Source organism: Impatiens glandulifera, chromosome 6, assembly GCF_907164915.1.
Source record: "Impatiens glandulifera chromosome 6, dImpGla2.1, whole genome shotgun sequence".
Classification (NCBI taxonomy): Eukaryota; Viridiplantae; Streptophyta; class Magnoliopsida; order Ericales; family Balsaminaceae; genus Impatiens; species Impatiens glandulifera.
Window position 1 is genome coordinate 25690746 of NC_061867.1, and position 26731 is coordinate 25717476.

The 26731-nt window shown below is 33.9% G+C and overlaps 1 protein-coding gene across 1 annotated transcript; it reads right to left on the minus strand.

Moving 5' to 3' along the window:
* Positions 1 to 1702: 1702 nt before the first annotated feature.
* On the minus strand, positions 1703 to 15428 carry LOC124943411 (calreticulin-3-like). Its single transcript, XM_047483918.1, has 15 exons — positions 15306 to 15428; positions 5022 to 5163; positions 4832 to 4939; positions 4572 to 4764; positions 4236 to 4494; positions 4105 to 4161; positions 3978 to 4025; positions 3792 to 3878; positions 3650 to 3707; positions 2661 to 2728; positions 2404 to 2499; positions 2277 to 2330; positions 2123 to 2176; positions 1949 to 1981; positions 1703 to 1870 (listed from the first exon to the last, which is right to left on the minus strand). Exons 1-15 carry the CDS (start codon positions 15426 to 15428, stop codon positions 1859 to 1861), a joined length of 1392 nt encoding a protein of 463 aa, XP_047339874.1. The 3' UTR covers positions 1703 to 1858.
* Between the last annotated feature and the right edge of the window lie 11303 nt (positions 15429 to 26731).

A 26731-nucleotide genomic window follows, 5' to 3' on the forward strand; every position in this document is an offset into this window, starting at 1 on the left:
CTTCTCAGTTGTTTGATCTGATTTTTTAAGTTATTTTGCTGTTTAGACTAAAAGAGATACTGTTGACCTAGATAACATTATTAAATTCTAAATATCCAAAAGAAGGCAATATACCTTAGAATTAATAAACCAACTCTCAACATTAAGCTTTAGATACCCAAAACAAAGTTTCTTCCAACAAGGTTTTTATTGCTCAAATTTTTAATCATAATTCACATTACTATCAAGTCTCTTAAACTTTCATTAGTTAATTTTCTAAACACAATTCACATCAATATAAACTCTCTTAAGATTTGACTGCTCAGATTTTCTAGTCACACATCACCTTAAAGTGTCTTAAACTTTTATTAGTCAAATTTCCTAAATCAATTTACATAAATGTGAAGTTTTCATTTCTTAGAATTCCTAAACATAATTCACATTACTTGAAGTCTCTTAAGCTTTCACTATTCACATCCCTATAAAATCAATTTTTGTTTGTTAAGTTTTTTAAACACAATTCACATAACTGTAAAAGCCTCTTAAGCATCTATTGCTTAAATTTCTTAAATATAATTCACATAATTGTGAAGTTTCTTAAGTTTTAATTGGTCAAATTCTGTTAACATAATTAGAACACTATAAAATATTTTCACTTAGTAACAAATATATTGAGTTGATTAGAATGTGGTATGTCTCGTCGAAAACACAAGAGACTCGTTAATCAAAGAGTTGTTTCCTCTCAACTAGATACTATTCATAACAAGACAGACTTTTCTAATAAATAAGCATACAATTACTTTAAAATTTGAAAACAAATATATATATATATATATATATAATATTTATGCTCTAACAAGTATTTAGAGATTTGTGAAATTTGATCGAAATCTAATGAGTTATGACGAAGGTTATCCGTGGTTATTGAAAGACATAGATTGAGACGATTAAACGATATTTAAAAGATAAATCTTCGTCCATATTATTTTTTAAAGTAAGCTAATAAGAATAATTTACAATGACATTATCATGATGACATCGGTTAGATCGAGAAAACATGTTGATTCGTTTAGGGATCTCATTTCTCTCTTTAGAAGACCTTTGAACTAAATAATTGTATTACTTTTTTTTATTTGAATGATTTTTTCGTGATACTTAAACGATTTTTATTTAATTTATATGAAAAAAAATAATAAAAAAATCATGAAATATATTGGACTAAAAAACATGTTATCTTTATGATTAAACCTTGTCGACTCACATTGGATAATATATTTAAAAATATATTAAATATTAATCATTCATATTCAACTTGTAAGTAATTTTAATCAATTTTATTATTAATCAAATAAAATTAACTAATTACTAACCATTTGAGATATTAGACCGATTTAAAAAAAAGTATCTTGTCATAAATAAACTTATCATGTTTAACAAAATAAAGTAAAATATATAAAAACTTGTATTTACAATAAATTATATTTGATACAGCTTAAAAATTAGTTAAAGATGTATTTGTTTAAAAACAAAATAGAATTCTAAAATATAGAATAATGTCTAAAAGATTTAAAAAAAAAACTTCATTTGCCAAGAACCAAACATATATTTTTTTTTACCAAACTAAAAAAAGAGTAGGTGCAAGTACAAAATTGACCATTAAGATACAACTCTAATTACTTTTTAGAAATGAGCTCAATTATTTGACCAAATGAAAAACAAAAGCTAGTGGGATGACAATTTTTCTCATTGTGCTTTGAAATAATACAACACCAAATTTTATAATAAAACAGGTAAATTATTATACAACCTTGGGAAACATTCATAATCAGTGATCTGTCACAACACAACATCTCTAATGAGACTCCAAACATGGTCTGTCTCACAGTTCATCCTGAAGAAGATGAAGAAGAACAAATGAGAAATCTTTACAAATTTTTCTTTTCATAATGAGAGAAAAAGAGAGACTTACATGATAGTCATCCATGTAATGATCAGGATCATACTGTAAAAGGAGTTATATCCAATTAGTTCTAGTAGAGTTAATGTAATAATCTAGACATTTATAAAACAAATGAAGATTGATTCGCATCATATAAAATGATAACAAAATAAGCTTAGAACAAATAAAATCTGTAGGAAGTACCCGTTTTGGCGGCCTCCTTCTCTTCTTTTCAGCACTGTCTTTTCCTTTAGAGTTCTGCATTGTATTGAAGTGAAGAACACTCAGAACATAAAAATTAAAAATGATAATAGAAACAAACCAGAAAATATTTGATGATTTTTTATCAGTTAATAACCTCTTCATGAGCTAATCTGATCTTCTCTGCCTCCTCGAATGCATCCTTTTCAATCTGCAAGTATTGAAAGCCATTGTAAATAATTCAAATAATAAAAATTAAGCGAGAAGCGTTTATGAAAATGTACCTCCTGGTTCTGGCCCCAAATATCTTCAACAACTTCTCTAGCGTATTGGGGGTCATCACAAATCAAAATATTATCAAACACTGAACCAGCCTTAACCTGCAATAGCACAAAGAGACACAACCTTTTCATTTTTGTCCAAACTAGTTAAATTCTCGAGGACCGACAACAGTTGAGGTTTGAAAAGTCATTATCAGAAACCGGCAATTCTGTAATTCAGATAAAGGTAGATTGATTATGTAATGAACGATGAAATTTACCTGCCAAACTTCAATGCCAACATACTTTATCGGCTTCAATATATAAAGATCAGGGTCGTCTTCAAACTCTGCAGATTAGAGAAAAATAGGTTGGCTGTTTTGGATAAGATAAAGGACTGTTTATGTATGCAGTTTTTCGTCTAAATTATGACACAGAAAAAATTACATTTGGCTTGTTTGCCAAAAACCACAATGAGAAAATAATATGGATCATGATTCAAAGAATAATCTGATCATTATCCCAAAACAAATTCTATAGCAAATGAAGCAAAATATTCCACTATAATCTGAATCATGATTCAAAAGATTAATCTTGATACCCAATGAGGCCAAAGATCACATCATAACGAAAACGAAAAAGTCACTTTCAATTTTAACTTGGACGTTTTTTCAATGGGATCGTGATTGTGTTTGAGATTGTGAAAAAATAGTAGTTTCTAATATTTCTAAAAAAAAGATAAAATGTAGCAGATGGGAAATATAAACAAGAAAAATGATTTCAATATACCCTAACATAATAATATTCAAACGCCTTAAACTGAAATGGAAGTGATGCTAGCTTCCTAAATAAAAAAAAAAACATAGTAACGTTCATAAATGTAAAATAGGTTAGCAGCAAAACTAAGATCGATTGTAGAGTATTGTAGCTTAAAATGAAATGTTTAAACACAAAAATGATGTCAATTTCTCAGACTCAATCATATATTATATAACTACAATCTTGGGAGTATCTGATCTCGTCAATGGGGGTTACAATTGGAAAAATATCTTAATTCATGTTCCTTGTACTACATTTTGATACAGAACAGAGGTTAGAGTTCCAAGGGTCACTCACACGAGGACACACCAAGATATATTTAGTTGGTTATGATAATTATGATCAGCATTAAAGTTTATCTATTATAATTATATTAGGATCACCCTTTTACATAAAGGGGATTTAGATTATCAGTTTGATAATTCGATAGGAGATTATCAGATGACAGTACCTGGGTTGTCAATCCATGGGATTTTCCATTTTCCCTTATAGTTAGGGTTCTTGATTTTCTGAAGCATCAAAGATTAGGAAATCAGGAATTTATAGGAAAACCAATAATAAATGAGAGATTTGCAGTTGTTTCAAGATTGTACTTTTGGTTTCCAAGGTCCTTTGTATGCTGGATTTGGAATCTTCTTTGCCTTCCATAAACCATCATCTTCGTCATCCCAATCAGCAGGCTAAAGAGTCAAACAAATTCAAGATCAAACAACTTTCAAAGAAACAGGACATTAGAACTCTGAACTAAAGCATTGGATTGGGGATAAAAACCGTTAAACCTTTCTAGCCTTTGGATCAGGGATCTCAGCTGGAATTGAATCGTATCCCTGCAAATATTATAAAGGAATTCATAAGATTGCACACAACTTACATCGAGAAGATCTCGGTTTATAGGACTAACTATACCTCTGGTTTTACGTCATTGGGATCAACTATATATTCTCTATCATCCCAATTTTTTGGCTGCATAAAGAGTGTTTCAGACACAAAACAAGTATAAATAAAAGAAATATGTTCCATTAGAAGAGTATACCTACCCTCTTAGCATGGACATCTTTAATTTTCCTCGGTGGAAAGATATCCCAATCAGTATATAAACTTCCGGATTCTCTTTCTCGATTATCAACAAGAACACTATAAGTTGCATCAGGTCTTAAAATAAATGTGTAAAAATGTGTTAATTTGTCAGTTTCACATTGTATATCCTTCTTTATCGGATAATTCTGTCCCTGATAAGAAAACAAAACATGGAGACTTTTTTTCTGTGTGCCACATATATCTGGTCCAAACATCAAGCTACATAAACAAAACAACAAATTACTCAACCATTTATATAAGCCAAACAATTGAATTTTTCAATAAAAGATTCAAACCTGTAAGGAGTATCACCACCAAATTTCTTCTGATTTACATAACCAGATAGAAGTTTAATATAACCTCCACCACATTCTATGTCTTGTTCAAGCTTTATAGAATACTGAACCACTAGGGTTCTGTCTCTATTACTAAACTCTGGTATCTTCGAAGATACAGCATAATGTTTTGCATCATTATATGTTTGTATACCTGAAATCAATTAACAAACTGATAAACATGTTAAAGTTATGTTCTTTTGAATTAATTAATTAATTACCTTTGTCGTTAGGATCTGCAGCCCATTTTCCAGCGGTGTGTTTGAACAGACCAGCTTTCCCTTCAGCTCTCTTCCAATCAGATATAACCCAACGGGTTTTCCAGTCATCTTCAGATCAATCAAACATCATCATGTTAGTAATTGCAAACAATCTAGAAAAAGGAAATGAGCTCGGGATTACGGTAGGTACCATCGAATTTCTCTTCGAAGAAAATTTCGGAGGTGGCGAAAGAGATTAGCGAGAGGAAACTCAGGGTTGGGAGGAGAAAGAGGAGAAGCCCTTTGATGAAGTGAGTTGCAGCAACAACTGCCATTTTCGCGAGCGCCAGACAGAAAATCGAAAGTGAGAATATTTAGTATTTCAAGAAACGGTCTGGTCTTCTGTTTAATGGCCTTATACGATTTCTTATTTACAATCGTGACTTAGTTGACTTGAAAAGTCTTTCATTTTTCATTATTGTTCAAAGGGAAAAGACCCTACCATTTCCGACATCTTCGATCCAATTATTATTTTCAAACTTAAATATAAGTTTTTGTTCTTTTTGTTTTGTTTTTTTTTAATAATTTAAATAAAATTAATTTTTTAATCAATTAATTCTTAATAATCAAATTACTTATTTCATTAAAAAAAACAAAAAAAATACTAAAATACCATATATATTAAATTATTATTTTTTATTTTATTTATATATCAATACTCTTTATTAATTTTTTTTTACTAAAAAATAATCCTTATTTCCTCAAAATTATTAATAATCATTATTTTATTTTTTTTATATATTTTTTGAAAAATCAATCCAAACCAGACCTAACATTTTGAATAATATTTAATTATTTAATGAAGATAACCTACAATAATCTATATATATATAATGATGCTTAATTTTTAAAGTGTCCGGATTGCCGGGTCGAGAGCTGTGGTTAATTTGGATACTTGGGTCGGATTGTGGGTTTACCCGTTTTTAAATTTAAAACGGTTAAAAATAAAATTAAAAATGCTAGAGGTATGTTTCGAACTTGCAACCTAACAAAACAAGTACAACTCTTTAACCAACTAGGCTACAAAGACTTTATATTTTAAATTCAACACCAAATTTGATAAACGCGGGACGTTTTAACATTAATATAAGTTCAACTTTTTAACTAACTAATCTATATATATATAATGATGCTTAATTTTTAAAGTGTCCGGATTGCCGGGTCGAGAGCTGTGGTTAATTTGGATACTTGGGTCGGATTGTGGGTTTACCCGTTTTTAAATTTAAAACGGTTAAAAATAAAATTAAAAATGCTAGAGGTATGTTTCGAACTTGCAACCTAACAAAACAAGTATATAACTGTTTAACCAACTAGGGTACAAAAACTTTATATATTAAATTCAAACACCAAATTTGATAAATGCGGGACGTTTTAATATTAATATAAATTCAACTTTTTAACTAACTAATATATAATAATGTTGAGTAAATGGATACTTGGGTCGGATTATGTGTTGACCCACCCATAAATTTAAAACGGTTAAAAATAAAATTAAAAATGTTATCCGTAATTTTTTTCACGGTTTTTTATATTATTACTCGTGCAAATGCACGGGCTAAATGCTAGTTATTATTAGAATGTGAGAAAAAAGGGAAGAGATAAATTATTTTAATTTTTTTTTGGCAATCCTCGTTCTCATTCTCTAATTCAAATTCTCTCCCTAAATTATTTCTTTTATTTTTTTTATACAAAAATATAAAAAAAATAATAATTTTTATATATATATTTACTATAAAAATATTACAAAATCTCTTAATTTCTTAATTTTTTCAATTTAATCATTAAAAATAGACAAATTTATGTTATCACATTTTTTTAAGCTTATTATCCTAACTCAAATTTCGAAATTCGTCCATATTTATATATTATATCAGATTTATAGACTTAATAGAGAAACATTAAATTTGAGTTAGTTTTTCTCGTTGTTTTGCTTATAACTTTAATTTGAAGTTAAAATAAATTTGTCAAACCCAAATATTTTTTATTTGCATTAATAATGTCTGAAATAAAATGAAAAATCATAGTGAGAGTGATGTGCGGACATTTAAAAAATAATTAAATATATAAACAAACCAATTATTATATCAAATCAAATATTTAGTGAACAATTGTTTACACGTAAGAAGCTTATTTTATTTATTCATTTTTTTAATATACAAGTAATTATTTTGACGTAGAAAATGGGTCGAGACTTTTGAGTACTTTAGCAGCAATTATGTCCAAAAACAATGGCATTTTTTCAATTAATTAATTTTGCAGGTCAACGGTTGACTACAACAAACCATTCTACACCCATATATTTATTTTATAGAGTTGAAGAGTCCAGGAAATTGGAGGTAAACAAATACCTTGTTTGTTTTCATTAGTGTTCTATGTTTGAAAAATAAAGAAAAAAAAATTAGGTAAATATTTAATTGAATAGTGAAATAGATTGAAACAATTAAAAAAATTAGGGAGTAATTTGACATTATCTATATATATAATAATACTTAATTTCAAAGTGTTTGAATTGCCGAGAAATCTGTGGTTAATTTGGATATAAAAAATAGGACAACAGATTCAACATATAACCCGTAAACATGTTTAACCATTTAATCAGGTGCAAAACTTGCCACCTAACGGGCTCGAACCCATGATCTTAGGGTGCGAATCTCCATCTCTTGTTGCCGCTAGGCTAAGGTTCTGGGTTTGAGCCCGTTAGACGACAAGTTCTGCGCCTAGTTAAATGGTTAAGTGTGTTTGAGGGATACATACATAATCAATTTTTGCATTTTGATAAATTAGATATATATATGTGAGAGTAAATGAATATTTGAATCGGATTGTGGGTTGACCCGCACATAAATTTAAAACGTTAAAAATAATATTAAAAATACTATAGGTATGTTTCGAACTTGCAAGCTGTAAGCATGAAAATTTGACCTACCATATTTTATAATAATATTATTATTTTTAATAATATTAAAATATTATTTTGAAATTTTAAATTCAAAATAACCCAAAGGTAGAATTAAAACTAAAGTTAGGATTAATTATTGTCTAATTAAGCCTAAAATACAAAAATTAAATAAAAATCTAAAAATAATTTGAGGTTAAAATATTGTATTTATTTTACTCAAATTAAACTCAAGAAAGGGTTGAAATTATTTAATTAGGATTTTAAACATAAATTATGTTTAATTTATAGCTTAAAAACAATTAAATAAATACCCAAAATCCCCCAAAATACTAAAAAAATAAAAATATGAATATAATTTGTATTATGTTTCTAGAAATATTTTGTGAAATTTTTGGTAAAGAAAAAACGCAAGAAAGAGATTAAAAATCGATTTCAAATAATCATTTTTATTAAAAATTAAATTGATAATTTAGTGTAGCCGAAATTATGTTGAGTAGGTTGTAACAGCATCCGTGACCATTAGATGAGCACCTATACATCATCCAACGTCCATGATCGCGCCACACAACCCGTTGTAACAAAGCAAGCATGCACCCGTTGTAACAAAGCAAGTGTGCGCCTGTTCACTCTAAATCAACTAACGGGACAAGCTAACCCCGTTCGTCTGAACGCAGATGGACCTCCAACGGATCGCCTAACGGTACCACGAAACAATGTCATTTTGGATCATCATCTTCGCCGATGTAGGACGCTCACCGGAATCGCGACTCGCCGACGTGATTCTTCTAGAAGGGCTAGCCCAGTCATTTCTCCACCTTATCCGATGATTTCTTCGCCCTTATCCTTGCCTCCTTATTGCCTACAATAGCCCTATAGCTAGGTTGAAAACCTCGACCAAACTAGGCTGCCACGTTTTGGATAAGATTTAGGGATAAGTTCGCCGAAGATCAAATTGGACTTGAATTGACCTCATCAACTGACCTAAAGCCACTATAAATAGTCCTTAAGGGTTTCTCTACAAGATCATCAAACAATCACAACCTGTTACACACTGAATCAAAGGATTGAAATTCCAGCCGAGAACAATTTTTATAAAAACTTTTCGGCCATTACAGTTCTGATCCAGGCTTCTAGAAAGCTTCGAACACATATAAGGAATGTTCTCTAGCTGTTGGGTTTTTACTTAATATTATATCAATATACTCGTAGGTACGCCCTTTTAAATAATTTTGTACAATTATTTACGCAATCTAAACTTATCCTTATTTAGGACCCTCAGACTACTAATTAAAAGAAATAAATGTTATAAATAAAATCTTAAATATCCAGACTTTGTTTATTTTAAAATTTTAAAATTGTCCTTTGACGGGGCACGAATGACATAGCACGAAAGCCTTTCCCGAGTATAACCAAAAACGAATCCCTTACAGAAATTCTAGTATAAATACGTTTATACACGTAAGTTACCAACCAATATTATATAGAATCTAGACTTAGACCCAGAGAAAATGAATGTCATACTTGTTACCGTAAACAAATAGACTCAAAGCGTCCCAAGAAAGTCAACTAAAATCAAGTGAACTAGTCCCCAAATTATAGAGAGTCCGAGACTCCAAAGGTTATCAAAGATGTTTGAGTTGCGACTCGAGATGAGATGATGAGGACATGTATAATGTAAGCATGAGACTTTGAGGTTGTTTCAACCAAAGCTGGGTCATACATATTATCTCCTTAACAAATCATGCAAATCTCTTTCCTATTATACATTTCCCCCATGGATGAATTCATCGAATGACTGTCCTCAAGTAATGACTTAGTTGGTTTCAATACACACCTTACTCCATTTGTGAAAATGAATTAACTGAATGTTTGTCCTCAAGAAGGACTATGTTAGGTTTCATTATGCATTTCCCAATGGATGAATTGCCCGAATATCCGTCCTCGAGGACTGAGTCAGATTTTATTATACACATTGATTCATGTGTAGATGAATTGGCCAAATGTCCGTCCTCGAGAAGGATATGGTCGGATTTCATTATACATTTTTCACCGTAGGTGAATTAACTGAATGTTTATCCTAAAAAAGAACTGGATCAGATTTCGTTATACACTTCACTACATTTGTGCAAATGAATTAACCAAATGTTCATCCTCAAAAAGGACTGGGCCAGATTTTATTATGCATTTCCCAATAGATGAATTAGCCGAATGTCCATCCTGAGAAGAACAAGGTCTTTATTCCACACATCGATCCATGCGTGCAAATGAATTAGCCAAATGTCCATCCTCGAGAAGGACATGGTCCAATTTCATTATGCATTTTACACCGTGGGTGAATTAGTTGAATGTCCATCCTAAAAAAATATTATATCGATTTTTATTATACACTTCACTCCATTTGTACAAATGAATTAGCCAAATGTTCGTCCTTGTTAGAATTAAAGAGGAAGATTGTATTAGAATCATATATTTTGAGTTACATAGGTTATGTCTATTATATAGACATTACATTAAACTTATAAGAAAACTAATATAATATAATATAATATAATATAATATAATATAATATAATAATGATAGTATCACAATTTATCATATTGTAATAATATCTTACAAATATATTATGTTAGGATCGGTGACACCAATAGAGACTAGGGTCTAGCTATTGATGACAACTTCTAGAAAACGGTTTGATAAAAATTCTGTGAGTGATTAATATCTCTTTATATTCTTCGCAAACCTTCACAAACTCTTGAAATGATTCAAGTGCGGAAATGTTTGTTTGGGTTTGAATCTTTGAACCAATGAAAGATGAAAGACAGAAAGTAAAGAACACATGGTTGTTTATGGATGTTTAGAGCAAACTCTCCTACGTCACATCTTCTTCCAACAAACGAAAGGATTTCACTAACTTCATTAGATGAAATACAGATTACTAAACTAGCTATCTCTCTATTTAACAAAACAATCTTTGTTCAACTTACAACACTGAAGTTTTCTCTCAGAAAAGAGAGTATGTAATTACAATGTATTCACAGATAGATAGAGAGTGAGATATTTGATTTCGGAAATTTTCTTTAATCGAATGAATGAAACTGCTCTATCTTGACTGTTGTCATTTGGCTTCCATATACACTGAAATACACCAACGGTTCATTTGTTGAGCTCTGCTGCCAGCTGTTTGAAAGCTCATCTGTCTTTAGACGTCTATCAGACTTGCTTAGACGTCATCTGCTCATCTGTGATGTCCATCTTCTTAGACGCCTCATCTTGGTCGTTCATTTCATCTTAGATCTTAGACGTCCATCTGCCTAGACGCCCCATCTGTTTAGACGCCTCATCTGATCATCTTAGCCGTCCATCTAACAACCCTTAGACGCATTAGATGCCCTAGTCTAACATCCTTTAGCCGTCCATCTAACAACCCTTAGACGCATTAGACTTAATATGGCCAAAATATTAGAAATAAAGACTGTTTTTAACGGACACATTAGACATAGCGCTAAAACCCTTTATCGCATGTAACCAAGCACCAAACCCCTAAAGAATCTATTTTCTAAGGGTGTTATTTGTTCCACACGCCAAAAATTTATTTTTCCTAACTTTGTAAGAAAATTTAGGTGGCGACTCTTTAGTCACAAACTGATTTCAAAATTTGGTTTAATTTTATTTCAAAATTTTCCCCAATTTGATGTAATTTTATTTCAAAATTTTTGAAGAGATAATTATATTTTAAATTATTTCTTAAAAGTTGAAAAATTGATTCTTTAAGAAGGAGGTTTTAAACGCGTACAACAAGATTAGATGTCGATTGTGATTGATGATTGGTTTGTTGAAGGATTAGATGCATGTGAAAGTGTAAGGTCATGAGATGAGATGTCGATTTAATTGGTGGTTGATTTTCTAGGGATAAGAGGCCAACACGATAGATTGATGGTTAATTTGGTGAAAGATAAGAGACCGATAATAATGGATAACAATGTCACGAAATTAGAGGTCAATTGTGATTGGTAGTTAAAAATATATGTGAATAAAATGTTGATTGACCGAAGTATGATGTCACAATGTTAGAGGTCAATTGACATTGATGGTTGATTTGCTGAGGGATAAAATACATCTAAAAGTGTGAGGTCACGAAATGGAAATGTCAATTGAGATATTGATGGTTAGTTTTGCGAGAGATAATAGACGTGTGAAAGTGTGTGAGGTCACGCTATTATTAATGAGAGTTGTTAATTGGAAAAATGAATATTGATGGTTAAATGTGAGAATGAGATGGTTGGTTGACTGAAGTATGAAAATGAGGTCACGAGATGAGAGGTCGATTGAATTGGTGATTGGTTTGCCGAAGTGAATAAAAGAGGTTGTGGTAATGATATGAGATGGTTGAGGTACAAAATACTCGAAGTGAGGTTACTAGATTAATAATGAGAGGTTCATTGAAGAATAAAAAATATTGGTGGTTAAATATATGAATGAGATTATTGGTTTACTAAATAAGTGATGATAAAGATGTTGGTGATATAATGAGATGATTGATTTGTCAAAAGTGAGGATAAAAGATGTTGGTGCTATTGAGATGGTTGGGGTGTAGAAACGAGGTCACGAGATTAATAAATGATCTATCTATTAGGTAAGAAATAATATTGTTAGTTGACCAAAAATGAGAATAAGGTCAAAGATGAAGTGTTCGGTAAACTGATGAGAAAAAAGATAAATGAATATTTTATCAAATTTGTTATCCTTTCTTTTTTGATGAATAACGAAAACAAAGATGAATGAGAGGAGGAAGACGATTACTAGAGTACTGTCCCAACCATTGAAATCCTTCATGTTTAGACTATAGATGTTGACGATGAAAATGATGATGAAGATGAAAATAATGATGATGACAACACAAAGAAATGAGTTGTCTATTTTAATTTTGTAAATGTGGATTTTATTTATTCTTGCAACATTTGGAGTTGTATAGCCTACGCTCTCTCCATAGCAGTGTAATGATGCTTAAACATCAATATAGATCTTCTATATATGTAATTCAGGTCATTATAGATCTTCTATATATGTAATTCAGGTCATTATACGGGAAGCCTCAGAGTCTCTCATTCTCCTCCATTATTCTCTTCTACCGCGTTATAAACTGTCGAGATGCCAAAGTAAGATAGCATGTAAGATTTCAATTTTATGCACTTTTCTTTGTAGACGTATTTAGATATTCAATCTCTTATTTGTGTATGTGCCGTGGCTTATCAGGATTCTATGAATGAAGATCAATTCTTCTTCATAAGGCGACGCTAGATATAAGAAGACAAAGGCTATCGCTATACGTCCGAAAAAGAGAGAGAAACAATAATTAATGATACTAATAAGCCTAAGCATTCTCCCAACAATTTCTTTTTCTTCTTCTTCTCTTCTTTCTCGATCATAATATCATATAATCTCGGCCTTTACGACCACTCTATAAAGATGAAATATGTCAAGCCTACATGGAAGGACAACTTTTGTGCTCATAAAAAAATCTCCATCGCTTGCTCTCTTTCCATCGACGAACCCCGCCCTCCGAGTTGTTTGTTTTGACCACTTACATTCTCTTTGTGTTTCCTTTAGATTTTAGTTTAGGATCTAATATTATTTCCATTTGCACAATTTAGGTTGCAAAATACAAGTCCTATCAACCATTGCAAAATGGTAGCCCCAAAGGATAATTTTTGTAAAATGAAATCGATTTGATGAGAGGGGATGGTTCAAGGCCAGAGATATAAAAAAAAAATATATATATTGAGTAAAACTGGGAAAATTTGAACCTCTTTGTATGTATATGGACGTGGAAATGATGGCAAAATAATTTATGATCATGTCAAACTTTATAAGGTATTTAATTTTATGCATGAATACTTTATTTAGATAAGTATTTTTTTGTTTGGGTTATTTATGCATGTTTTATTCATTTCTCTAACAAAAAAAAGTCTCATATTTGCTTAGGACTTTCTTCACAATCTTATGAATTATTTTTCCACTCAGGTGATATAGAGTCTGAGAAATCAAAGATTTTCAAACAGGCAAGATTTTAACTATGCTTTGCACTTTGTTGTGTTATGTGTAAAATTATAACTTTAATAGGGAAATTTGATGAAATGGCCCCCATAACAGGGGAAATTCCAAAAAGGGCCCCCGCCTACTAAAGTTGGCAAAAAGGGCCCTTTTGCCCTGCGAAATGTCGGAAATACCCCTTCGGCGCCATTTCTTACGCTCAAAGACGCGAATTATCAATCACGCGATTTAATCTAAATCGCGTGAGTTCATCACCGCGATTTAGATGAAACGCGTGATTGGTAATTCGCGTTTTTAAATGTACGCGATTTACCATGCACGCGATTTAATCTAAATCGCGGTGATGAACTCACGCGATTCAGATTAAATCGCGTCCATGGTAAATCGCGTCTTTAGTCTTATATATTACTTTTCTGCCCTAATTTAAAACAAAACCACCCCGATTCTCCCTCCCACTCCGACTGCGGCCGACTTTCCATTCCCACATCCATCAAGATCATCGTTCCTCAACATCATCGTTCCTCAACATCATTGTTCCTCAACATCATCGTTCCTCAACATCATCGAGATCCTTCCAACATCATCGTTCTTCAACATCATCAGGTCAGTTTAGGGCTTAGGGTTTAGACTTAGGTTTTGATGTATATTTACCGTTTATATTCATGGATATGGATGTATTTAGGGTTAAAGGATTGGTTTTGATGTATATTATGCCGTTTCCTATGTATATCGAAGTATTTAGGTTTAGGGTTAGGTTTTGATGTATATTTACCGTTTATATTCATAGATATTGGTGTATTTAGGGGTAAAGGTTTGGTTTTGATGTATATTATGCCGTTTCCTATGTATATCGAAGTATTTGGGTTTAGGGTTAGGTTTCGATGTATATTCTGCCATTTATATGGATGTATTTAGGTTTAGGGTTTGGTTTTGATGTATATTATGCTGTTTATAATCGATATTGATGTATTTAGGTTTAGGGTTAGGTTTTGATGTATATTTTGCCATTTATATTGATAGATATTATAGTATTTATGTTTAGGGTTAGGTTTCGATGTATATTCTGCCATTTATATTCATGGATATTGTTGTATTTAGGGTTTAAGGTTTGGTTTTCCTATATATACTGATTGATTGTTGATTTTCAATTACATGAATATTGTATGGTTAGTTATTGATGTATATTCTGCTGTTTATAATGATGGATATTGTAGTATTTAGATCAGGAGCTGCCGTTGTGGTTTTCTCAGTTCGTTCAACAAAATGGTATGTATTAAAATGGTTGTTAATAAAATTGTTTTCTCAGTTCGTTCAACTCTTTTTTTTTTATAATATGCAGGCAACAAACACTGTTATGACCTTATGTCCCAATCAATTATCACCTGAAAATAATGTATGTTCTATTCTCTCTACTATGTCCATATTAACTAGTTTTGTATGTAATAACCATTATAACGACGGCAAAACCCTAGGTGAAGTGCGAACTGTGCGATCAACGTGTCGTGTGTGCCGCGATATGCCGTCGCGGTCGTAATCGTCGTTGAAGAAACCCTCGATTGCAGTCGCAAAGAAATCACACACCATTCGTTGCCGTGCGAACTGTGCCATCTGTGCGATTTGTGCAATCCGTGTTCCGTGTGCGTCGTGATTTCATCTCTCGGTCGGAAGGGTCGTCTTTCCGCAGAAATCTACTAAATCTACTCATCGATCTCTCGGTCAAGACTAGAGTACATCAGGAAATCAATTTCAAACTTATGTGTACTGTAAAGTTGTTAAAAGCTTCGCTGACACGAATCCGTCCGTGTCGGCCACTTTAAATATGACTTTTGCAAACATTGTAGCTTCAGCAGTACGGGAAATTCCCTCTTTGTCAACAGTTGGTACAAGCCCGGCCAACTCTCTTAATCGGGCAATGGGTGAATCCAGCACATGCTCCCCTGATCCTAAGATAGAAAATTCGAATGCAACTAACCTCCACATAGGCTTAGGAGAGAATCACACGAATATCCTCTTTGAAAATCATGGGTCTCCAAAGCCAGGAGGAAATGGTGGAAATCTGACTGACGTGAGCAAGAGCAATAATAAAGATTTTGCAGTCAACACGCCAGGTATGTTTTTTACCAATCCCAATAACACTCATGAGATGAATGAAAATGATAATAGAACTGTTAGTGGAATACATGCTGATAGCCTAGATTGTGATAGTCTAGGACATGCTCTAGGAAAAGATAGAGTAGTTCTGGAAAATAGTCTAGGAAATAAAAATGCACAGGTCATTAACTCGGATTCTAATGGGAATCAAATTCAACTTGAGACTATTGAGATAATTGACTCAGACGAAGAAGCAGAGAAAATAATTCAGAAAGAATTGAAAAGAGAAAGAATTAATGCAGAAAATCTGGGTGAAACAGGAAAGATGCAAAGAATGGCAGCGAAAGTATTGGGTAAAGAAACAGACCCGAGGAAATGGAGGGTTGGTTTTAATGAAAGGGCCAATCTGAAAGGACTTAGAAATCAGATAACGAAATTATTGATACTGGGAAAGAAAGGCCAAATCGTTTTAAGCAAAGAGAAAAGCCAACAGTACACAGAGCATCTCAACCTACATTACCTACAAGACTGGAATCTCCTAAAAAAAGAGGAGTACGATACTATTGTGAGCTGGTCTGTTGAAATTTTGAGAGAGCTCTCTAAATGCCCCAAAACCAGAGTCTACTTCATCAAGAACAATTCTAATTGGAATGTAGACCAGGTCTGGAAGAAAGCTGAAGAACAAAGAAAAACTCAAGGGAATGATCAGAAAACAGGGCAAAACCAGAGTAACGAGCAGAATGAACAACAGAAACAGAATGTAGGGCAGAAGAACATAGGGGAAACAAAAGCTGACAATCCAGTTCAAGAGAGGGGAAAGATTTTTCTTGGAACATTTAAGCCAAAAGTTGAAATTATCGGTTCCCCGTTTGAATTCAAACTACCCCAAGAAGTTGAGGAAAACTGCGTAAATTCATGGAAGAATGTCATAGTGGGAAACTTCATCGGAAGAAATAAGGTGCCATTTCTAGTAACCAAAAAAACTCTAATGGAACAGTTGGGGGAAAATGGTCTAGAAAAGGTAACATCAAACATTCATGACTTGTACTTTCTCAAATTCAAAGAAGGATCAGATCTCGAAAGTATTCTGATCAATGGGCACACATTTGTTGGAAAAAACTACATGAAACTCGAAAAATGGACAGAAGGTATGAACCTCTTCAGCAAGCCCAAAGAAACTGCGCAAATCTGGTTCCAATTGCGCAACATCCCTCCCCACATGTATAACCCTGAAGCATTAAGTCACTTTGCGAGCCTATTGGGGAGTCCACTCTACATGGACCCAACTACAGAAAAAGGTGAGCATATGACTTATGCTAGGATGTGCATTGAGATACACCCGAGATCAAATCTTCCATACCAGATGACGGTAACAGACAGAAAAGGTGAACCCACAATTATGAGAATCTCATATGAGTGGAGGCCGAATAGATGCTTTGACTGTAATACATTCGAACATGTCTGTTACAAGTGCCCGAAAATAATTGAAGAAGAAAGGAAGAAGAAGATCGAGAAAGAGACAAAGATAGAGACAGAAAAGAAACAGAAAGAAGAACAAGAAATGTTGGAAAAGGAAAAGGTTGAAAATGAAAGACAGAAAATGGTTACTAAAGAATTAGTATTGAGTAAACAGAAGGATCAAGATAAGGAAGGAAATTCAGAACATGGTTTTGAAGAACAGGGGAAGGAAGACAGAGTGGTAAGAGATTCAGAATCAAAGGCTGAGAATGAAGAGGTAACAAAGAAACTTGAATTGGAAGCAAGAATCAATAACGAAGAGGTTGTGGAAAGGGAAAGTGTGGGAGAAAGCAAGAAAGGGGAAGTGGGTGAAGGAAATGGGAAAGATAAAGAAGAGGAAGCTGAATCGATTGAAACTGTACAATCTCCAATTCAAAAAAAAGTTGACCAGAGAAACACAAAAATCTCAAAACAAGAAGGTAAGAAAATTAAGGAAAATACAATTCCTTATAGCCCTGCTATATGGGAAAAACAGAAAGGAAGAAAAAGTAAAGGAAGGGGAAGTAAAGCTGGAACATCTTCTTTTCATTAATGAACTTAATGACATGGAATATTAGAGGGTTAAATGACCCCATAAAAAGAAGAGAAGTTAGAAGAATAGCAGAGAAGAATGAAATCACAGTATTTGGAATTATTGAAACAAAAGTCAGACAAAGTCAAATAGAGAATGTTGCCCAAGGTTGCTTTAAAGAAGAATGGGAATTTATTCATAATTCTGATGGGATTAAAAGTAGAATCTGGGTAGGATGGGATAAAAGAAGGGTTGAAATCAAGAAAATTTTTGAAAGCAAGCAAGTTATTTTGACAGAGGTTATCAATCTGATGACAAGGGTAAAAATATTTTTTGCGGTAGTTTATGCAAGCAACTCTGGGACAGAGAGGAAGACACTTTGGAATGATTTAAGAAGAAGCATTACGGACGACGAACCATGGGTTATTATGGGAGATTTTAACGTTACAAGATTCAGGAATGAAAGAGAGCCTGAGACAGACATAACACAAGACATGCAAGATTTCAACGAATGCATTCGAGACATAAACTGCATTGAACCGTCTTTCTCAGGTAATCTATTTTCATGGTCAACTACAAGAGGGGCGGACAACATGAGAAAGAGCAGAATTGATAGAGGCCTAGTGAATGAAAAATGGGTGGAATTTTACCCAAGAAGCCAAATACAGGTTTTGCAACCAGGTATATCTGATCACTGCCCTTTGAAATTCTTTTGGGAAAAGGAGAAAAAACAGAAAAGACCCTTTAAGTTCTTCAACTTCTGGATGAAAGATGAAGAATTTAATAAAATTCTTAATGAAACTTGGAACATCAGAATTTATGGAACAAAGATGTTTAGAGTTTGTGAGAAACTAAGATTACTTAAAGGGAAGCTGAATAAACTAGACCGGAAAAAATATAGTGGGATTTCTAAAAGAGTAGAGGAAGCCAGAATGAAACTAGAGGAAATACAAAGCAAGGCACTAAGAGCCCCAAATCTACCTTATAACAGGGAAGAGGAAAAAGAGGCTCTTACGCGATTCAGAGACCTTTGTTCTAAAGAGGAAAGTTTTGCTAAGCAAAAATCTAGAGAAAATTGGCTTTCATTAGGAGACAAGAATACTTCGTTCTTCTATAAAAAATGTTCATCAAGGAATTTCAGAAATCAGGTACTAAGGCTCACAAACTCAAATGGAGATGTTTTACAGGGACAAAAAGCAGTTCATGAGGAAGCAATAAGTTTCTACAAAGAGCTGATTGGAACAGAAACTAGCACAACAATAGAGGACAACCGAAGATTGCTTCAACAGATTGTGCAAAGGAAAATCAGTGAAGAAAGTGGTAGCAAATTGATTACAATAGTTAGTATGGAAGAAATTAAAAAAGCTGTGTTTTCGATGAAAGGGGATAAAAGCCCAGGGCCAGATGGTTTCAACGCGAACTTCTTCAAAGAAAACTGGGAAATAGTGGGTAAAGATGTAAGCGAAGGGGTTTTAGAATTCTTCCAAAACAGGAAAATGTTGAAGCAATGGAACGTCACAGTGTTGAATTTGATTCCTAAGAATTCAATTCCGGAAAAAATTCAGGACTTTCGTCCTATTTCATGTTGCAATGTTATTTATAAAATTATTTCAAAAATTATTTCGCAACGTTTGAAAACAGTTATTGATAAACTTGTAGGATTAGGGCAATCAGCATTTATTCCCAAACGCTCTATTTCCCATAACATCCTACTCATGCAGAGCTTATTGAATGGATATGGAAAGAAAAACATATCGCCACGTGTGGCTTTCAAAATTGACATTAAAAAAGCTTTTGACTCGATCAGATGGGGATCAATCCACGAATTCCTCCTTGCTGCAGGTTTTCCAATTATTTTCATTGATTGGATTATGCAATGTGTTTCCACTCCTCACTTTGTTGTGAGCGTGAATGGTATTCATGGAGGCTTTTTCAAGGGTGAAAGGGGAGTAAGGCAAGGAGACCCTATATCTCCTTACTTATTCGTCTTAATAATGGAAATTCTTGACTGCATTTTAAAAATGCTTCTGAGAAGTCATCATTTCAAATTTCACCCGTACTGCAAAGAAGAAGCAATAACCCATATATGTTTTGCAGATGATCTATTTTTTGTGGCTTATGCGGATGTTGAATCTGTTAGTATAATCAAAGAAGCTCTAACAATCTTTTCGAGTATTACAGGTCTATACATCAATGAGGACAAAAGTCAGGCTTTCTATGGAGGGGTTAATGAAGAAAGGAAAGAAAACATTTTCAATATTATGGGAATCAAGGAAGGTGAACTACCAGTGAAATACCTTGGAGTACCCCTGTCATCAAAACAACTCCGATACAATCACTTTAGACAACTGGTAGAAAAGGTTAGAAATTCTGTTTTGGGTTGGGCTACGAAAAAACTGTCTTATGCAGGTAGAATCGAGCTCGTTAAAAGAGTCATTTTTGGAATTATTGGCTACTGGGCACAACAGATAGTCATCCCAAAGAAAGTAATGACTGAACTCGATAGAATCATGAGAGACTACATATGGGGAACACAAGGCAGAGGAGGAAAAAAAGTCAAATGGGAGGATGTTTGCACTCCCATAGAAGAAGGAGGACTAGGAATAAAAAGTTGTGTTGAATGGAACAAAGCCCTCACCATCAAGAGCTTATGGGAGTTGGAGCAAAAAGCGGACTCCCTATGGGTCAAATGGGTGCATACAAGATTTATGAAAGAAGAGCAGAGTATTTGGACACTAAGCATCAACGAAAGAATGGCATGGTCATTGAAGAAAATCCTAAAAACAAGAAAAGATGCCTTTCAAATGGTGAAAACCACAATTGGAAATGGAAGAGGGGTACTATTCTGGCATGATCCTTGGTTGGATAATATTCCCATTATATTCAAAGAAGAAATGCAAGGAAACAGAGTTAGAAGAGAATACATCAAGTACTCATTTAGAGACGTATATGAAGGTAGATGTGATTCACTTTTGAGGCGTATTCCAGAAGGTGATAGAATCCTAAACCTAATGAGGCAGAAGCAACTCAATGAAAATAATGATGAAATAAGCTGGAAAACAGAAAGCAATGAGAAGTTTATTACAGGAAAGGCGTGGGAAATTGTTAGAACAAGAGGACAGGAGGTAGATTGGCATAATGTGGTATGGTCTCCAAAGATTATTCCTCGTCACCAATTTATTCTCTGGCTGGTATACAGGAAAAGGTTGACAACAAAAGACAGAATTCGAAAATATATAAACATTCCTGATATCAACTGTGTCCTATGTTTGGGAGTTGAGGAAAGCATAAACCATTTATTTGGGGAATGCTCTTTTGTAATACAAATCTGGAGGATGTATGCTGCAAACATGAACATCATCAACTTTCCAAGAATATGGGAAGAAATCCAAGAGTGGATGAAGAATAAAGCAAAAGGAAGATCCTTCTATGTAAGTATGTTGAAATGCTACTTTGGAGCAGTAATCTACAATATCTGGAAAGAAAGAAATTCAAGAACTCACAGTGGAAGAAGTAGAACCGCTGAAGATATTTGGAGAGATATAACTTCAGATGGAAATGCACTCATTCAATCCTGGAGAGGAATCGAAAGGAATGAAGAGAATAGAAAGCTCTGCCATATATGGGATATTTCGTTTGAGAATATCACAAGTAGAATAAAAGTAAAAACGTTGTAGGCGCTAATTGATTATTGTTATTGTCTGTAATTCAATTATTGTTTCATTGTCAAATCTAGAAATTGTCTAGATCTGATCTTAAACTTTTGTATTTTTTTCCCTCTTTTGGGTTTTTTTTAATGAAATGGCACTAAGCTGTTTTCCCAAAAAAAAAAAAAAAAAAAAAAAAAAAAACCATTATATTATTGTTTTACACAGTTGTTGATAGTTGAATTTGCTCGCACTTTTGGTGCAAGGGTGTCTCCGAAGTGGAGAGAAGATGTAACTCATGTTATTGCTTACACTGATCCCAATGGTGCATGCGGCCGAACTCAAAAAGTATTGAAGGCAATTCTGAACGGGAAATGGGTCCTTACTATTGATTGTGAGTCTCTGTTAACACGATTATTTTCATACATATGTCTGTTAAATTAGTTTAAAAATTATTTTCATACACATTTGTTTAGGGATAAAATCATCATTGAAAACCGAAAACTGTGTTGATGAGGAACCTTATGAGGTTAAACATGATAATCATGGAGCCCAAGGTGGTCCTAGAAAAGGCAGACTTCTGTTATTGAATAATGTGAGTTTGGTATTATTCCTCCTATCTGTACTTTTTCTTATTTTGCATGATAACTGAAATTATCTTCTTTGTTGGTTTTTCAGCGTTCGAAACTGTTCGACGGTTACATTTTTATATTTGTAGGGAATTTCAACACACTATACAAACAGGATCTCATTGAGTTAATAGTTGCTGGAGGTGGTAGTATTAAAGAATCGGATAATCCAGATTATCCATTTGCTGAGCCAAGGGATGCGAAAACTATAATAGTATACTTCGAGATAGACAGCAGGTATCGATCAATTGAAAAGGATTTTGATGTTCTCCCCGACAATTGGCTTTTTGAGACAGCGGCTGCTCTGTCAAGCATATTGGATGAACATGTTGTTCCTCATACAAAGTTGCTTCAATCTGTTGCTGCTTGTGATTTGCAGCATTTGCTTACTTAATTTGGAGTTGTTTAGACTTATTGTTCTTCTTCTATTTATGGGTTATTTATGATATTTATGATATTTATGGTTTATAACAATTCTTAATTTGGATATTTATGATTTATGGTGGTTTATATTACTGAATATTCTTCTATTTATGCTTTATTACTTATGTTAACAATATCATAACTTATCCTCATAACTCACGCGTATTGTGTATAATCAAACAACAAGGAACAATGTTGTTATTCGCCACATAACTCAAACAACAAGGAACAATGTTGTTATTCACGCATATTCGCCACATAACTCAAACAACAAGGAACAAGGAACAATGTTGCTATTCACGTGTTTCATCTAAAACGCGTGAATAAACTCACGCGTTTTAGATGAAACGCGTGAATGCATTTCACATTAAAACGCGTGAGTTTATTCACGTGTTTTAGATGAAACACGTGAATGCATTTCACATTAAAACGCGTGAGTTGATTCACGTGTTTTAGATGAAACACGTGAATAACAATTCACGTCTTTCATCGTATATATTATTTTTGTGCCCTAATTTATAACAAAACCACGAATCCTTAATTTCCCCTTCTCTCTTCTCTCGCTTTCGCCACTCCGACTCGACCCTCTCCTGAAGAACTCGACCACGAGCAGCAGCAGCGGACGACTACGACGACACCACGATACCCTGAAGAACTCGACCACGAGCAGCAGCAGCTTACCCACTACTCTTCGTTCTCAAAATGGGTATGTTTATTTAATATTTAAAATGCTATTCAAATAAAGTAAGGGTAATTTGTGGATGATTGAAATGATTTGATTAAATCTAAATAACCCTTCCTCAAACGAGGCCTTGATTTGGGTATTAGCTTTGTTTTAGTGCATAGAAAGTCTTATTGAGTTATTGTCTTGGAATTTGTTTATCAGTACGTTGTTTAAGTTCCACAGTTCTTATAGTTACAAGACCTTTTTGTTTAAGTTCCACAGTTCTTGAGTTATCTTGTTATTCTAGTATTAAGGTTTAGGGTTTGCATGCTGGCATAGTGTAGCTGATTTCACTCAATACTATCTTGTTATTCTAGTATTGAGGTAGAGTTTACTGGTATGTTTCGTGGAGATACAATGTTCCAAGAATTAACCACAAGTTTGCTTCAATGGACCTATTGGATAGGGAGCTCTTATCCCATTAGATTCATTGAAGCAAACTTATGGTAAAAAGTTGCGGCATTGGATTTCCTGAAACTCTACGAGCAAACTCTCCTCGGTTATGGTAATGTTGTTGAACTTTTTTCAATTCTTGTGATGTTGTTGAACTGTTTTCAATTCTTGTGATGTTGTTGAACTGTTTTCAATTGCAGCTCAAGTACCTGTACTTCTTTACTTTGATGGAGAGTGGAAAACTACGGACGATCTTACTCATTTTTCTGCAAAGTCAAACAGCGGTATGATTGTTCCCCAAAATTCTACTTATGCCCAATTAGTTGATCAAATTTATTCTGCTACCGATGTTGACAAATCTAGATATGATTTATTGCTTCAAGCCAAGTATAATGCTCCTGGCATGATTGCCAAATTTTCTTATATAACTGATATAAAAAAAGATGTGGATGTGGAGTTCTTTTTACATGAAGCAGTTTCAGTCCACAACCGCACTCCATTGTGTGTATCCTTAGTAGAGAAGTCACTACCAACTCAAGAAAGTGTAGCTGTTCCAGAAATTGATGACCCCGACGTCTTCCCGATGCAGCGTGAGGTTTTCTTTGAAAATGACATTGAAGATGAACATTTGCGTCTGAATGTGGGGGATGATGCTGATGATGATTGGGTTCCTATTACCCAACCTAGTAGTTCTGATTGGGTTCCTAGTACCAATCCAAATCCAAGCGGTTCTTGTGTTCCTAGTACACAACAAAACAATGTTGTTGTTCGTACTCAACCAAGCTGCAGTGAATGGGTTGCTAGTAACATACCAAGTAGTGAAAATCCTTTACATGAGGCAGTAAGTACCGGAATCGGATTGGAAGTCAGTTCTTTGTTTGAGAATAAAAAAGAACTTCAGCTGAGGTTATATAAATATGCCATGACTAATCATTTTGAATTCAAAGTGTTGAAGTCAAAAAAAGAACTTTGGGTTGTGAAATGTTTGGATAAGAATTGCAAGTGGAGACTGCGTGCTGTCAGAGTAAATTCCTCGGAAATGTTTGAGATTCGTAAATTCGTAAAAGATCATACCTATTCAATTGTGACGAGGCAAGAGAATCAAAGGCCAGCACCAGCATGGGTGTTTGGGGAATGCATGAAGAGCAAGTACATGGACCATCACCATGACCACATGCCCAAGAAAATAATGGAAGACATACAGACTACTTATGGAATAAAGTTGTCTTATAATAAGGCTTGGCGGTCTAGAGAAAAGGCCCTAATGGCGGTGCGAGGAACTGTAGAAGATTCTTACGGTAAATTGCCATCATACCTGTACATGTTGGAGAAGAACAATCCGGGTACCATAACAGACATCCAGACGGATGAGCACGGTCATTTCAGGTATATGTTCATGTCCTTAGGCTGCTCAATTAGGGGTTTCAAAAACTGTTGTCGTCCAGTATTGTGCGTCGATGCCAGTTTTCTTAAGCACAAGGTTGGAGGTCAGCTATTGGTGGCGATAGCATTAGATGCGAATGAACAACTCTATCCTGTTGCATTCGGCGTTGTTGATTCTGAAAATAACAACTCCTGGACTTATTTCATGCAAAAACTTAGAGATGCAATTGGATTGGTTGATGATCTCGTGTTTGTATCTGATAGACACCCAAGCATCGCCAATGCCTTGTGTGCTGTTTTTCCAGAAGCTGACCACGGTGCGTGCACATATCATATCAAGATGAATATTATGGCCAAATTCAAAACCGATCACTGCCACGCCGAGTTTGGTTTGGCTTCTCAAGCATACACAATCTTGAAGTTTAATCAGCATTTTGACAAGATCAATGCTAAGGACCCTCGTATTGCTATGTATTTGGCAGATATTGGGTTTGAGAGATGGAGTCGTGCATTTTTTCCGGGTAAACGATACAATCAAATGACAAGTAATTACGCTGAGAGCTTCAATAGTCAAAGTAGGGAAGCTAGAAAGTATCCCATATCAATCTTAGCTGATTATTTAAGATTCACATTACAAGATTGGTTTAACAGTCGAAGAGAAAAATCTTCCAATCACAATGAACGTTTATCTTTTTATTATGAAAAGTTCTTACGTGATCAAGCTGAGAAGGCCAGATTATATAACGTTCATCCACTTAACCGTTTCGAGTTTTATGTCCATGACGGTGAATCTGATTATAAAGTTGACTTGAGAGGAATGAGTTGTAGTTGTAGGGTATTTGATGTATCTGGTCTTCCTTGCACTCATGCCCTGGCTGCTTCACGTATCCATAGATTGGATGCCTATGAGTTCTGCTCAAGGTTTACTTTAGATTATTTGCTATTGAATTTATCTAACTAACTTTATTTCTCACATGTTCAATTGTTATGTTTCAGGTATTACTCAAGTGAAATGTGGGTCAATGCTTACGCGGAAACAATATATCCAGTTTGTCATGAAGAGTATTGGGATATTCCAGAACATATCAAGCAACGAGTGTGCCTTAAACCACCTGTTAAGGTTAAGAAAGGGCGTCCTCAAACAAAGCGTAGGTCATCCCAAGGTGAAATTCGTAAGGTGCCGAGAAGATGTAGCTCATGTGGTGGTCAGGGTCACAACAGGGCAACATGCAAATCAGTAATGCCTGCACCCTCTACTGCAAGAGCTGCAAGAGCATCATCATCTCAGCCGCCATCATCTCAGCCACAAACATGAATATTGTCTGTGCAATTTTGAATATTGTCTGTGCAATTTTGAATATTGTATACTGATTATTGTTGTTGGTTTTCGAATATTGTATGCTGATTGATTGTTGTTGGTTTTCGAATATTGTATGGTGATTGAAATTTGTATACAGATATTTCCATACAGGTTGGCCATACAGTGAGTGACTCACGCATATATATTGCACAATGCTAATTCACGTGTATTGTAATGTAATTCACGTGTATAATTCACGTGTATTGTAATGTAATTCACGTGTATTGTAATA

Excerpts from the sequence above, each read along its gene's own strand:
- LOC124943411 (XM_047483918.1), bottom strand. The coding sequence starts at position 15,428 with ATGGCACAGTTCGCACGGCAACGAATGGTGTGTGATTTCTTTGCGACT. Across the intron at positions 4,026-4,104 it reads CCAATGACGTAAAACCAGAG|GGATACGATTCAATTCCAGC; the intron begins GTATAGTTAGTC and ends TAATATTTGCAG. Across the intron at positions 3,879-3,977 it reads CTGATCCAAAGGCTAGAAAG|CCTGCTGATTGGGATGACGA; the intron begins GTTTAACGGTTT and ends TTGACTCTTTAG.